General features: G+C 38.6%; 1 protein-coding gene across 2 annotated transcripts in view; it reads left to right on the top strand.

The window, feature by feature from the left end:
- Window positions 1-15,508, top strand: part of PTCD3 (pentatricopeptide repeat domain 3) — a 29,940-nt gene that overhangs the window by 2,402 nt on the left and 12,030 nt on the right. For both annotated transcript variants that reach the window (XM_045550011.1, XM_045550012.1), the window contains exons 4-12: window positions 2,327-2,372; window positions 6,622-6,690; window positions 7,499-7,603; window positions 9,173-9,296; window positions 11,174-11,289; window positions 12,794-12,852; window positions 14,462-14,549; window positions 14,923-14,983; window positions 15,272-15,357. In XM_045550011.1, the coding sequence (XP_045405967.1) occupies window positions 2,327-2,372; window positions 6,622-6,690; window positions 7,499-7,603; window positions 9,173-9,296; window positions 11,174-11,289; window positions 12,794-12,852; window positions 14,462-14,549; window positions 14,923-14,983; window positions 15,272-15,357 (754 nt within the window). The remainder of the gene's footprint in view (window positions 1-2,326; window positions 2,373-6,621; window positions 6,691-7,498; window positions 7,604-9,172; window positions 9,297-11,173; window positions 11,290-12,793; window positions 12,853-14,461; window positions 14,550-14,922; window positions 14,984-15,271; window positions 15,358-15,508) is intronic.

Consider the following 15,508-nt stretch of genomic DNA (forward strand, 5'->3'; position numbering starts at 1 on the left):
AGTCAGTGACAGGAAGAGCAATGGGAGAACATTCGAAGAGGAAACAGCTGGTATGGGGGAAGCTGGGGAGTTTAAAGTAAAAAAAGGAAGAAGGTTGAGAATGGTAGTGCATAAGGAATGAGATTTACTTAAGAGAACATTTAAAAGACTTTCTGAACTAAATGTGGGTTAACATAATATTAGTTAAACATAAACATCAACATTAGAATAATTTCTTAAAGGAAGTTCTCTCTCACATGGTTGGGAGACCAGATAAAATTATTTTTTTTATGATCCCTAATGAGCTAGGGTAACATAAATAATGTGGACTGCAAAATTTAGCTTTTTTATTCACTGGATAGATCCTTGAACAAATTGCCTTATCTCATTTATTCAGCATTTGTTGAATATTTTAAGAACAGAAACTTTAAAAAAGTGCTTGTCGTAATATATTATTGAATGCATTTAAAGGTCCCTCAAAAAGCCAGGTCTTAGAATTCTCAGTATGACCTGAAAACTTGAGTTCATTTAAAAAGGCTTTAAAAAAAAATGCTTTCTTACTTTGAATTGTGTAATTATTTTAGAGAAGGCATGGAGCTCGGTTATGATTAATGCATAGGTTAAATGCAAGTTAAAGCCCACGATGATGTGGAGAAATAGGTGCTCGAATACATTTGTTGATAGGGCAGTAAATTGGAACAACTGTTTGTAGGCAAATTTGGCAGAATCAGAATTTAAAATATGCATACTTTACTTGCTAGCCACTTTCAAGGAACCCTTGCATATGTACCAAAGAGACATGGATGAGAATGTTCTTTATAACTTGGGAATGGTAACAAGTCGAAACAGCCTAAATGCCCATTCAAAAGTGAATGGATAATAAAAAATGGTTATCACATGATAAGTTAACATTTAAAGGAATTAATTAGCTCTGTATGTAATAACATGGATGATACAGTCAAACTTACGTAAACATATCAGGCAGAATGACAGTATATGAGGGCTGTCCAGAAAGTATCCAGCCATGTAATATGAAAAATAGTATAAACAGTGGCTGTGTAATATGAAAAACAGTATTAACAATGGCTGGATACTTTCTGGACAGCCCTCGTGTGTTTTACACACATTTTTTAGAGAGAGATGTGTGTAAAGGTACCTTAAAAAGTTCTGGAAATAATAAATGCCAAACTCATGGTGGGTAGGGTCACAAGATGACACCAAACTCTTTTAGACACCAAACTCTTTTAATGTTCTGATTTATTTTTTTAAAGATAATATATAATATATTCATTGTGATTACTTTTTAAAATAACCCTTTTTAAAAAAGGAGCTAGTGAGTAATCTTAATGTCATAAATTTTTCACTGTTGTTTGTCAAATATGTTAGTAAGATTTGCTAACTTGGCGGGGCTTAAATATGCCAATATAAGATCTAGTTAGGGAATACTGAGAGATGAGAGAATGCTTTATTGTACTTGCTGAAATTCAATTGACTTAAAAATGGTTAAAAATGGTTCAAATGACTTAAAAATGGATGGTATATACATCAGGGAATTAATCAGTTTTGGTATAATACATATTTCCTGTATGTTCTTTTGTCTTAGATGATTATATTCTTATACTTAGTTTAGAAAAACACTCTTGGTTCATTAAATTTACTGTAATTCCCTATTAGGAATGAAACATTAAATCTAACACAGGAGTAAAGATACATTTGAAACTGAATTATCTTGTTTGCCATTCATTTCAGTGAAACATTTTCCAATAGTTCAGTGAAGGTCTCTATCCAAAGGTGCAGTGGACAACTAGCCTGCAATTCTTATCATAAATTTATATATGGTTGAGAGGTTTAAACCAGAACACTGCATCAGCATCATCTGGAAGTTTAGTAAGGATGCATGTGACAGTCCTCTGTGGATCTTAGAAACTCTGATGCACTGGGTCCAGAGTGTAGCCTGTGATTTATTCTCATATAACTGGATTAAGAGGCACCAATTCAGAGAGTAAAGGCAAGAGTAGTCCAGAAAGCTGTAGTAAGAATCCTTAGAAAAGTGGATAGGGGAAGTGAGCAAGATAAGTTGTGTGAGGTGAGGATGGCAATCACTAGCCCTAGGTGATAGTGTTAGGGACCAGGCCAGAAAGGGCAGGCAAAGCCAAGAAAGGAACATGTACTACCTTCAGGCAGAAGAACTAGACAGTTTTCTCATTTTTAACTTATTCTTGTGACTTTGAAAGATAAGAACTGGCTCTAGGTGAGACCTGAAGTTTGTTATTGGCTAATGCACTGAGTAAAATCATTTGTTTATGAAGAGCTCTGAGGGGAGTTAACTTGTGATTCTTATTCTTAGGGATAAAGTGGCTGTTCTTCAGGCACTTGCCTCCACAGTAAACAGGGTAAGTAGGATTTTTTAAGTTTTTAATTTGGCTAAGAACAAACACATTTAATGTTCATACCTCTTCAGTATTCAGAATTAAACTGTTGTGGATTTAGCAAGTCCCTTTAAAATTATCTAATCCAGTCCCTTCATTTGACAAATGAGGAAGGTAAGTTTTTCAGAGTAACTAGCTCAGGGCTGGTTAGGGTGTTAAAACAACTTTGTTCCATGTCTTTCATCTCCAGATACAGTGGGTTTTTTGTTTTTTTTTTTAATCACACCAATGATCTCTAATCACTGAAAGAGCTTGTTGAAATGCATATTCCTGGGGCTTGGTTTGGGTGTGGTAGCTGTAGCAGGTGATCTGTGTACCAACTTTGAGAACTAATGTCATGCTGGAGTAATGCCGTGATTAAGAATGTGGGTCTTGGAGCCAGTGTTTTAAATAGCGGAACAACTAGCTTTGTGATCTTGGGTATCTTTTGATGCTTCTGTTTCCTGATCTCTAGAAAGGGAGTTAACTGTAGCACCAAACCTCAAGGTTGTGGTGAGAATTAAGAGTTTAAGTGTACATTAGAGGTTTAGTGCCGTATTTGGCACAAAGGAAATGCTCAGTACATGACAGCTATTTTTTTATTGCTGCTACTTTCTCGTTTTCATTATTGACAAATGAAATTTGCTGTGTGACAACTAAAGAATAAAGTGTATAGTCAGAGGATGCACTGAAACTTTGGTAAGTGCATCAGAGATGGAACTTTCTGCTTGATTGTATTTTTCGTTAGCCAAAAACTACTTTAAATTTTAACTTTGGAGGAAAAGTCTAAAATAATTAAATCTTCTGTCACAATATTTTTGTGGATATTGACCCTCCTTAAGTTGGTTATCACAAATATCCAGAATTGTTTTTCTGTTGTAGGTGTTGAACTACATCTAAAGATGGTGTTGAGCCAAATGTGCACAGGTATACTCTACCAAGTTCTAAAAGAGGGTTTTTAAATACTACATCTCCCCACTTGAAAAGCATTGAGATTTTTGGCAGCTCACTTATCCATAAAGAGGCACCTGAAATGGGCCTCTGAGATTGTCCTCAGTGTTTCAGTGAGAATTGCCCAGGGCCACCGTTAAGTCAGAGAAGTTGTAGTAGAATTGTCTGACTTATCTGGGTTTTGGCCATTAGGATCCAAGAGATAGTCATTTATCTATTCACTCAGTAACCATATATTGTATCCTTATGATGCTTGCCAAGCACTGCGCTGGGTGTAGACGTTAGATACAGTCCTTCCATAGTTCCTAGGGAGGAAGACTGAAGTAGCACTGAAAAGGGGGTATATCACCCAGACTGGGAAAGGACTTCCAGAAGAGTTGATGATTGGAAGGTGAGAAGCAAGAATACAGTAATGGGAAAGGATTCTCAGCAGAGGCAACACTGCACAGAGGTGCAAAGGCATGGAACGAGTAGTTTTGTGTGGTGGGACTCCAGGATTTGAGAGGTAGAGAGATGAGACAAGATCATGAATGCCAGGCTAGGGAGTTCTCATTTTTATCCAAGTCTATTGAAGGACTTTAAGCAGGGGTATGACATAATCAGACAAATGTTAGAAAAGACAGCAATGTGGAGAATGGGAAACCTTTCCACTTGTAAGTATGATCTTAACATGTCCAAAGTTAAACCCCTTTCCCTCCAAACCTACTCCTCACCCTTTTTACTGTGTTTGTTTGCCATTTCACTAATTGCAATTGCATCCTTCAGGCTACTCAGGCCAAAATTCTGGGACCCATCTTTGGCTGTTCTGTCATCCTTCACGTTAGTAAAGCCTTTGTTTCTGTCTGCAAAATGTATGTGGATGGGATCTCCAGGACCACTTCCAGGTTCAGGGATTTGCCAGGAAGACTCACAGCTAAGAGTTATCATAGCAAGAAGATACAGAGTAAAGTCAGCAAAGGGAAGAGGCACATGGCATAAAATCTAGAAGAAACCAGGCACAAGCTTCCAAGAGTCCTTTCCCAGAGGAGTCACACAGGACATGTGTAATTCCTCCATCAATGAGTTGTGATAACACATGTGAAATGTCTACTGGGAGAGCTCATTAGAGACTCGGTGGCCAGAGTTTTTAGGGGAGGCTGGTCACGAAGGCACCCTCTGGCAGGCATGTACCAAGTTCCATACTCCCAGAAGGAAAGTAGGTTTTTAGCATAAACCATATCATATAAACAGGTTGGGCATAGTGAGCCCTTCTTACCAGTTCTGGGAATGGTAGGAGCCCTCCCAAAATCCAAGTTCCCAGGTGCTAGCCAAGGGCCAGCCTTGCTTGAAAGCAGGACTTTCTAAAGATAGTGGTTTCTGCACAGTATCCAAATTCCAAACACTAGTCATCATCACTAATCACTTCAGTTCATCATTCTCTCTCACTAGCCTGGATTAATTGTAATAGTCTCTGTCCCCTCCTGCTTCAACCTCCTCTACACTATTCTCAGTTCAGCAGCTGCGGTGACCCTAGATTACTCAGAATTCAGGAATAGCTTCCCGTTATTGTAATTGAAATAACAACTGGAGTCCATGCTAGGGCTCCTAGGCTCTACATGATCTGTCCCCATTACTGCTGGCCACATCTACTTCTGTGTTACTTGCTAACTCTACCTACACTAGTCTCCCAGCTGTTTCTCATTTTCTCAATAGGCATGCATCTGCCTCGGCTTTAATGTTTGGTATGCCTTCTTTCTGGTGTATTTGTTTTATTTTCTAGAGATTTATTTCTTACTAGATTGCAAGCTGTGTGAAAGGGCAGGGATGTTTGCCTGTTGGAATAATGCCTGGCACATGTGAGGCACTCAGTAAATATTGGATGAATGGATAAGGAAGGCACTGAACTAAGGCAGTGGCGGTTGGGATAAGAGAGAATAGAGTAGGAAGGGGAGGTTAAGGAGCTGAGTTGGCTGAAGCCGATGACAGCTTAGTTGAACGGAAGCAATGGGAGAGGTTTGTTGGGTTGGACTACAGAGTGGTCTTTGCCATTCACTGAAATAGTGAATGATAGTGGGGAGAGGAACTGTGTCAGGGAACTTCAGACAAACTTGGTTTGAGGCTTCTAAGCCACAGGGCTACACTAGAGAAGTTGTATCTCACAGACTGTGGAGGAGGACTTGGAAGTCACTGAGAGAGGGAATTGGGAGGCAAATAAGAAGAATGAGTCTAATGTAAGAGGAGTTCAGCTGTCACCAAAACTAGAGGCCCCAACAGGTGCCTAAGTAAACGTGATGGAGAGAAGCAGAGCCAGAGACAAGCAGCAGTTTGAGTGTCGTAGGGAGTAGTCCAGGACAGTCAGCCTGGAACTGCCGTTTCAGGCTCACCTTCCATCCCCACCACATCTTGGTAGAGAGTGGTAGAACCAAATGAAATGAGCCTCACCTGAGGAGTGTGGTGGGCTAGAAGGATGAGGTTTTCAAAGTGGCAGCAGAAAGCTAGGACAAAAAAAAAAATAGTGCCTCCAGTTTCCAGGTCCTAGCAACTTTCCCCTGAGAGCTGCAGGGAACCTCTGTCCCCAGCAGAGTCCAAGTTAGACAAGGCATCAAGGGCACAGTGAAGAAATTCAGGAGATAGAGGTTTTACTATGGGACAAAGGCCGTAGAAGGCCCAGGTAGGGGGTGCAGAGGAGAGGAATAGAAATAATTCTGGGGCAGTTCTAAGTGGGGCCCATGGTGGTGCTGGGGAGTTGATTATGCTCAGGGTTGGGGAGCAATTTTAGAACAATTTTAAAAAGTACAGAACCTTGGGTAACAGGACATGGGAGAAGCTGCTGCTGTTCACCCCTCCTGAGACGGCCCAGTAGTAATTGGAGGAGGGATTCTAGGGTGAAGTTGTGCATGGATGGATAGTGACCATGCTTTGAAGGAAATCCTGTTCCAGGATACTAGTGCCAGGACTAGTTAATTCAGAGTTTAAAGCAGTGGTAGTCCCCAGTGATAGCAGACTCAAATCTTAAGCAGCAGCCATAGGGCAGTTTGAGCCATTGTTTGCTTCAAGTTTTGCATAATTATGGGCAAGTTATGGCAGAGCTGAGAGTACAGTGTATGTAATAGTATGTGTCTTCTGTGTCTCTCTTTTCATATATACATATATAAATATATAGGCATGCACATAAACACATATTTCTGCATGTATGTTACATGCATAATTAAAGCTTATTTTACAGAATTTTGGTTATCACCCAAACTCAGAAGGTCCTCTTAATAAAAATATACCTGAAAAGATTTCTGTGTCTTTTCCACAGGACACCACAGCACTACCTTACGCATTTCAAGATGATCCTTACCTTATACCAACATCCTCTCTGGAATCTGTGAGTATTTTCATGTAACTTTTCTAGTAGTATTTTTTTATCCTGTTGGTTAGTGTACAAGGGTACCTATGTAATGTAGTTGTAAAAACCTTTGAAAAGTTTACAGACACTGATAGATAAATTGATAGGCTTTGTGAATCGTTTATTACTTTTATCAAAAAGATCTACACATTGTCTATGAGGAAGGAGAGGGGTTTTGATTTTTAATACTTAAGGCTTTTTTTTTTTCCCACAATGGAGTGACCCACTCAGTTTAAATATGTTGTTTTTATATACTTAAAGGTATATATACACATGACCTAAAATTATGTTACTCAGTAGAAAAGGTAGGGTGTACTGTAATTCAATTTCCTTTTTTTTTTTTTTTTGAGACAGGGTCTTGCTCAGTTTCCCAGGCTAGAGCTAGAGGTGTCGTCATAGTTCACTGCAACCTCAGACTCCAGGGCTAGAGTGATCCTCCTGCCTCAGCCTCCTAGGTAGCTGGGACTACAGGCCTGTGCCACCACAACTGGCCAATTTTTCTGTTAGTATTTGTTTTTTGGAGACACGGTTTTGCTCTTGCTCAGGCTGGTCTCGAACTCCTGGCCTCCAGTGATCCTCCGACGTCAGCCTCCCAAAGTGATAGGATTACAGGCATGAGCTGCTGTGCCCAGCCTGTAATTTAATTTCTAATTGGAATTTTGTGTATTGTTGCATTCTTTTTTGTAGGGGAGAAGAATAATTCTTGCTGAGGGTATAACTTTGATGTCGCTTGAGTCTAAATTGCATGTAAATACCAATTTGTATCTAAATCTTTTCCTTTATATAGCGTTCATTTTTATTGGCAAAGAAGTCTGGAGAGAATGCGGCAAAGTTTATTATTAATTCACATCCCAAATATTTTCAGAAGGATGTAGCTGAACCTCATATACCGGTAAGGAGAGGAGTTGGATTGATTTTGTTTTTTGTTTTTTTTTTTTTACTTAATACTATATAAATGTAAATTAAATCAGCCTTTCATGGCTAATATTTAAGTAGCCGTTTGATACCCTCAATATTTGGATGAACAGCCTTTCAAAGTGTGGCGTGGTCTTTGCTCATGCTAACCTTTACAATGCCTTTTAAATGTATTTGCCCTTCGTTTTATATTTTCCATATTTAGTTTCTGTGACACCACGTTGTTGGATCTTTACCTCTGACTATTCCTTTTTAGTTTCCTTCACTAGCTTTCTATTCACTTAAGCATTGGTATCTTTCTTAGGTTTCCATGTTCATTTTCTCTTTTTTTGTTTATACTCTTCTTATTTCAGTGACCCTTATACTCCATTGTGCATTCTTGTCTGTCTAGCTTAGATCCCTCTACTTTGAACTCCAAGCTGTATTTCCATCCACTTCTTTGTTCTGTAGTCATGCAGTGCTACAGTGAGCATATACGCAGTGCCTGCTTTGTGGTAGGCATTGTGCTTAGTGCTGTCAGTACAGTGGCCAGCAAAACAGATGTGCTTCTACCCTCCGGAGTTTATTAGTGGAAATACTAACCTCATGCTCACCATGTCTAAAACTACTCCCTTACCCTCCTATCTCCCTTCTTCTGAAAACTCACGCCCAAATACACCCTTCTTATTCTCATACTACAACTCCTAGTTACGGGTTAGAAAGCCAGCTCCGTTGTGTACATAAAAAAAACAAAACAGAACTAAAATCCTGAACTAACATAGTGGCAGTGATGGAATAATCATTTGTTAGCCCACGCTTTCCCCTTCATGTTTTTGACTAACAGTTACTTTCCTGTGCATAGCTCCAAGGTTGCTCTGCTTGAAGCCTTCCAAGAGTGGGCAGCACTGTTCCCACTGTCTTACAATGATTTCCTTATTTGCTTTCTCTGTTAGATTGTGAGCACCCCTAGTTTAGAGAATGGCTTTCATCTCTATATCCTCAGTGCCTAGCTTAGGTGCCTGGAGTAAAGTGGTAGGCATTCAAAAAGTATTTGAATGAATTAGTGAAGGAGGTAAAGTACCTTGAGTAGTATTAGATGTTTAGAGGAAAAGCAACATTAAGGATGAAATGTTTCTCCCTTTGGAAACTGGGTGCCCGCTGACACCTTTTGCCAAGATGGTTGGTGTAAAGAAGGAAGAATGGTTTTAGCCGGGGGGGAAAAAATAATAAGTTCAGCTTGAAGTTGGGAAATTTAGTTGGAAGTAGGGATGTTCAGATATGGATTAAATATTTATGTTGGGTGCTTTTAAATTCTTACCAAGCTAGGAGATAGCTAAATAATCTTGTTTCAAAGACTGGAGAAACGTTTTTTGTTGTTTCCTAATATTTTTAGTTAGATTCCCTACAAAGATAGTCATGTTAAAATGATAAATAGTATCTGGTACAGGAACATGAATTGGAATGATCAAGTTTTATTTTGGTGTGTTGGTGTTAAAAATTTTTTCCTGCTCTGTCATCCCTTCACCTTTACCTGCTTGTAGTAACTTTAACCATCTTGTTTTCCTAGTGTTTAATGCCTGAGTACTTTGAACCTCAGATTGAAGAAGTGAGTGAAGCTGCCCTAAAGGAACGAATCAAGCTCAAAAAAGTCAAAGCCTCTGTGGACATGTTTGATCAGCTTTTGCAAGCAGGTGACTAAGTTCAATTAGAGATGCTCTAGGAACATAACCTTGAAGTGGGCCACAGTTACATGATCCAGAAAGTTTTGAGTAAATGTTACAAGTGCTACTGTATTTACTCTGCATGATGGCTGTGTTGTTTATATTTTCAATAGTTTAATAATATTTCATGTTCTACTTTAGCTTCACTTTAAAATAATAGATGAGATAGAATTGTAATTGTTAGTTTATTGTGCTGTACCACTGGCAGAGAAATTATATAGCCATTCTTCCTTATCTTCTGTTTTTCATATTAGATGTGTACATAATGTATTCAAATTTCCTGTACTCTTTATGTTTGGAAGGTAGGGCCACAGATAAGAAAGAAATATTTAAAAAGGAAAGAGCACTAAACTGGGATCACGGGCTTTGATACTAATGCCAGCTCTGACACTAATTGTCCATAGCCTTCAGAAAGTTACCTAATTCCTCAGAGCTTCTAGCTGTAAAATCATGTGGCTCTCTGAATTGGAGGTGATGGACCTCCAGGTATACACATCTAGAAAGCACGGCTGATAAGCCATCATGAGAATGTATGTATAACAACATCAAAGGCAGCTGGCATTGTTTAAGTTTTTGGGAATCTAGAGTGTAGTTTGGTGATTTAAGATAAAAATCAGCTAAACATGGAAGAGGTAGAAACGGGACTGAATTACTCAGTATACACTTAAATACAAACATTTGCAGAAAGCTATGTTTGAGAATTTTGGTATGTAGCCTAGTATAGCATCAGATGGACAACTGGATGATGGGAGCAGATTATAATTCAGTGAGGCTCTCCCTCTGCTTCTTGAATATAATCAATATCTGGTATGAGTCTGCATTCAAGTTCTCAGTGCTAAAGCTTGTCTTTGTCTAGTTTTACCCACTTTGTGGTGTAGGTCTGTGCATTCAATAAAGACAGGTGTCAGAACCATAGCTCAGTAACAGTGGGCTAACACACCAGGGAAGGGATCATAGACAATTTCATTGTAAACCCCCTAGCAGTTGCCAAACACTCTGCTAAGGCATTTCACGTACTCAGTTTAACTCTATAATACTTTATAAGTTGGTATGTTTTATAGTAATCTTATAAAGGAAACTATTAGGTAATTTTTCCAGGGTCTGACAACTCTGAGACTCTGCTACAGTATGACCCAGTTGAGTTGCACTCCACATCCTGTACCCTCTTCACTCTGCTGTGCTTTCTTTCTGGGCTTTTAAATTTCCGGATGGACATTTTTATTTATCAGTATGCATTGTTTAGAAATGTGTAGTTACTTTTCTTTTAAAATAGTAGATTATATCTCATACTTTTTTGCCTTCCTGTACCCTTTCCCCCCCCTTTTTAACGAGTATCAAAATGGGAGCATAATGTTTTGAAAGACAATTTTTAAAAGGCTACTATAGTTAGGCAATTATGCTAATATTTTTAGGCAAGATTTTAGTGAAAGTCTAGATCCAAATGGAATCATTCTACTTATGTTTATCCAAATGGACCTGGGCCAAGGGAACTAACTGGAGATATTTTAGAGAGTGTTCAGTTTGAAGGTGATAATTAAAACCATGAGATAGTTTCTCTAAGGATATGATCATATAAATTAAGTGTTCACAGGGTCAAACTTCAGCTTGTATTTTAATCTTCTATGTCAAACCTCACAGTTAGTAGGGATTGTGTCCCTGTGTGCATCACTCCAGGTGTTTTAAGTTGATGTTGAGTGCATATTCCTCAATTGAAAAAGTGGTAGATGATACTAAGTATGTAATGAGCAAAGCCACAGATAATAGAAAAAGTCAAGAATTTTAATCTAACAGGCCTTAGTTCTTGAGTGTTCCAAGGTTTCTTTTCTCTTTCTTTCACTTACCCACAGGAACCACTGTGTCTCTTGAAACAACGAATAATCTCTTGGATTTATTATGTTACTATGGCGACCAAGAGCCCTCAACTAATTATCAGTTTCAGCAAACTGAGCAGTCAGAAGAATTGGTAACTACTTTTGGCATTGTTTTTTTTTTAAGTTTCTTTTAGAAGTAATACTTTCTGAAAATAAGATGGGTTCTTGTGCTATGTGTCAGGGCAGTAATAAGAGATTTGTAGTGAGATACAATGTGGTATGATAGCCTTGATAAAAAGTTGGTACAGGAGGAAGAGAAAGATTTTTAATAATTAACCCTGGTTCCTTTTAAAAAATGTCTTGTCTTTGCCTACTTCCTATTCAGGCAGTGCTTTGATCAGAAATGTTTGAGGCTGCCTCTGTCCGTTAAAGTGACAACATGATTTGTAATGGCCAGGGAAAGACTCCATTGCCTGGGCCCCATCAAAAATTCATACATACATAGGCAGAGAGGAGGGAGCATGCTAGGCTGAGGGTATAGAAAAGTGTTGTGCCAGGAGCCACCTGTAGGTTGAGTCATAGCCTATCTCTCAATTCTAGAGTTTACTTCTAGAAATAAGGTCCCAAGGAATCTTTTGCATCAGATGAACAGAGACATAAAGAAGTATTTAAACTTATAAATGGCAAAAATGTTGAAAACAATCTGAATGTTCAATAGTAGACGATCAAATTATGGTAAAAGAGTGTCTTGTAGCTGTTGAGGGCACTAGTGTAGATCTATTTGGGTGTGGAAAGATTCAGCATATATAAGTGGGGAAAAGGTTATACAGTAATAAATCCATATTCTATTTTTGTAAAAATGTTTTTTCCTATGCATAAGAAAAAAACATTTAAAAGGTGTTTATCTCTGGGTAATGGGATTATTACTGGTGTTTTTCTTTATATCTTTTCTAATTTTTCTTCACTAAATGTGGATTTTTTATATACAGAAAACCTTATAAGTTTTTTAATTAAAGTGCATAGGGAGTGAGTTGCAGTCACACCTTGCTTTCCAGAGCATCTTCTCCTGAAGCCCTGGCCTGGCTGGCCCTCTGCCTCCCAGCCCCAGTTCTTGAGGCAGCAGGCTTCAGAGCCACCACTGACCTCTGCAGTGCCAGCCCACCCTGTCTCTCTCTACAGCAGCTTGGTTTATAAATAAAGGACGAGACTTAAGTCTTTTAAAAAGTTGTGGTTTGTTCCGATCGGTGTTAGACATTAGCTATATGTTGTCTTCCCTTGCTTTCACCCTAATGATGAGCAGTATTTCTTTGTGGATCAGGCCAGGTGTAGGCTTTGAGGAAGCAAGCTGTGTTTGGTTTTCCAGTTTATATCTGTGGGCCAGGCTTTACAGGGCACTGGCTTCATCTCACCTCCAGGTCGTCACTGTTGCTTTAAGGGCCAGCTTTGCTTTTCATCTGTGAATTCACTGATTTATACTTAAGAAATTAAATATAAATGTGTAAGTATTACTGGGCTTCCTCTTTGCCTTTTGCTGTATCTATGTTTTCTTTATTTTTTTTCTGAGTTCCTATTACCTTTCTGATTTTGAGTAGTCTGACTGGGAGAATGCATTCCATTGTCTTAACTTTTATTTCTCTTAATGATGATTCATTGCAGGAAGAGGAAAGTAACAAATCTAGGAAGAAGGCTGGTCATCAGTTTGGAGTTACATGGAGGTATATTATACATACTTAGAACCTTGTATTACAGTTTCTTAATGGTACATGGAATATGCCCCATTACTCCCTGAAGAAGATGTAATCCTATGATGTTCTAAAATAGTCTGTTTTTATTGTGCATAGTTTCACAATTCATATTCATAGGCATTTAGACCTTTAATCGTAAGGTCTTAAACTCCAGCCAGCAGCACAAGATTCCATTATATTTAGAGGTTGGTGCTTGATTTTCTTTTTTCCCTGTTAGCTGAGCACAACTTGGACATGGTATGGTTCCTTTGGTAGTTTCATCAGGAGTGCTGCCTTGGAATATATATTTCTAATTCTAAAAGATTTGCTATTTTTGATTGTTAAAAATACACTAGAAGGTAGTACTAAATTAAGACTACTGACCAACAGGCAGAAATATTCAGCAGTTCTCAACAAAAGATGAATAACATTTTAACTACACTGGAAAATTTAAATTACCTGAGTGTCTGAATAAAAGAAAAATATTTCACATGACTAACTAGGGATGGAAAGCTACCATTAATATCTAAAATTGTTTTGGAAGTGAAGAATTTAATAGAATGAAAGATTAAATATCTTGGGATAGATTTTAACAATTTTTATTAAAGAGCATTTTTATTTAAGAGCATGGACTTCAGAGTGTGATCTTCGTTCAAATACTGATTCTGTCTGATTTCCACAGCATATTGTTAAGGGGAGCACTGGGGTACAGAATATTTTGTATAACATGGCACTGTTTACTTTTCTTTAGGAAAGGGAGAAGTAGTAAATGTACATATGTTAGAACAGCAACAGAGCTCAGGCAGTGACGCGTGGCCCTATTTTCCTAATAGGCCTTGGACTGGTACCAGGCTGCGGCCCAGGGGTTGAGGACCGCAGTGCTAGAATATGGCAGAGAATTTGAAAGAAACCAATTGTTGATGGTTTCCTAGGGAGTTGTATCTGAGCATTTAAGAAGGGTGGAGAAACTTTACTATGTACTCTGTCAAGTGATTAGTGGTTTTTTTTGTTTGTTTTTTGAGATAGGGTTTCAGTCTGTTCCCTGGGCTGCTAGATAGTACAGTGGTGTCATCATAGCTCAGTGCAACCTCAAACTCCTGGGTTGAAGCCATCCTTCTGCCTCAGCCTCCTGAATAGCTGGCACTACTGGCACGTGTCACCACACCCAGATAGATTTTTAATTTTTTGTAGAGACAGGGTCTTACAATTGCCCAGGCTGGTCTTCAACTCCTGGCTCAAGCAATCCTCCTGCCTCGGCATCCCAAAGTGCTAGGGTTATAGGCATGAGCCACCTCCCTGCCCTACAGTTTGCTTTTTGTTTTAATACTGTGAGTATTTGTTACTTGTGCATAAACATTTCCTTTTCAGTTCTGATTCTGTCATGTAACTGCAAAGCCCTGGTCTTTGAGCCTTGATTTTTTTTTCTGATTTTCAAAATAATGATAATCATATCTCCCTTTGTGGGTGGTAAGAATTATTTGAGATAATATGCATAAAATGCTTAGCACATTGTCTGGAACATTATAAGCTGTTAGTGAATGGTGGTAGCTATTATTGGTTTTTCCTGTTTCCCTGACTTGGGTTTACTCTCTATGTCTAGAGCAAAAAACAATGCTGAGAGAATCTTTGCTCTGATGCCAGAGAAAAACGCACATTCCTACTGCACAATGATCCGAGGAATGGTGAAGGTACCTTTGTTTTGCTTATTTTTATCTTTAATTTCCACTAAGTCAGGGTTTTTCAGCCTCAGAACTACTAACATTATGGGTCAGATAATTTGTTGTAGGGGGTTGTCCTGTGCATTGTAGGATGTTTAGGAGCTCCCTGGCCTCTACCCACTGGATGAGAATAGTATACACTCCCCCACCCTCAGTGTGACAACTAAAAATATGTTCAGGTATTACCCAGTGTCCCCTGGGTAGAAAACCACTGCACTAGAGTATAAGCTTCACAAGAAAAGGGCCTGGTCTGTTTTGTTTACTGCACTATTTCCAAACCCTAGAACAGTAGATGTGCAAATACTTGAATGAATTTGATGATGCTTAATTTTTCTTTTTCCAGCACCGAGCTCGTGAGCAGGCGTTAAACTTGTACACTGAATTATTAAACAACAGACTCCGTGGTGAGTTTGTTTTGAGAACTCCTCTCCATCCCTCTCTCCTTTTCTTTCCTTCTCTAAAGAATCTATAAAGTCTTTCGATCTTTCCTCAATCATTGGCCTACATTTTACCTTTTCCTGTGACATTGGTGATAGAAGCAGGAGGAAAGATTCAGAGAGGAGAGTTGTTTTCCAGTTTTGTGGAATGTGATGATTAGCCAAGAGACATATACGAATGACCACTTTGCCCTAAACTCAGCCATTTAGGGGTTAATCTTCAACTTCAAATTTTGTTATTTTACTCTTTTACAGCTGATGTACACACATTCAATGCATTGATTGAAGCAACAATATTGGGGATGGATGAGAATTTTGAGGAAAAATGGAATAGTACACTGGTAAGGGTAAACTCTCAGTTTATCTTTTAATAAGCCTTAAATATCCTTTACCAGAAATACACTGGGGGTGAAAGAAGACAGCATTCATTGAGTATCTATCTGTATGACAGTTACTGCATAGCATTTACCTGTTAACCACCCTTCCAGCAGC

Source organism: Lemur catta, chromosome 4 (genome assembly GCF_020740605.2).
Source record: "Lemur catta isolate mLemCat1 chromosome 4, mLemCat1.pri, whole genome shotgun sequence".
Taxonomy (NCBI): domain Eukaryota; kingdom Metazoa; phylum Chordata; class Mammalia; order Primates; family Lemuridae; genus Lemur; species Lemur catta.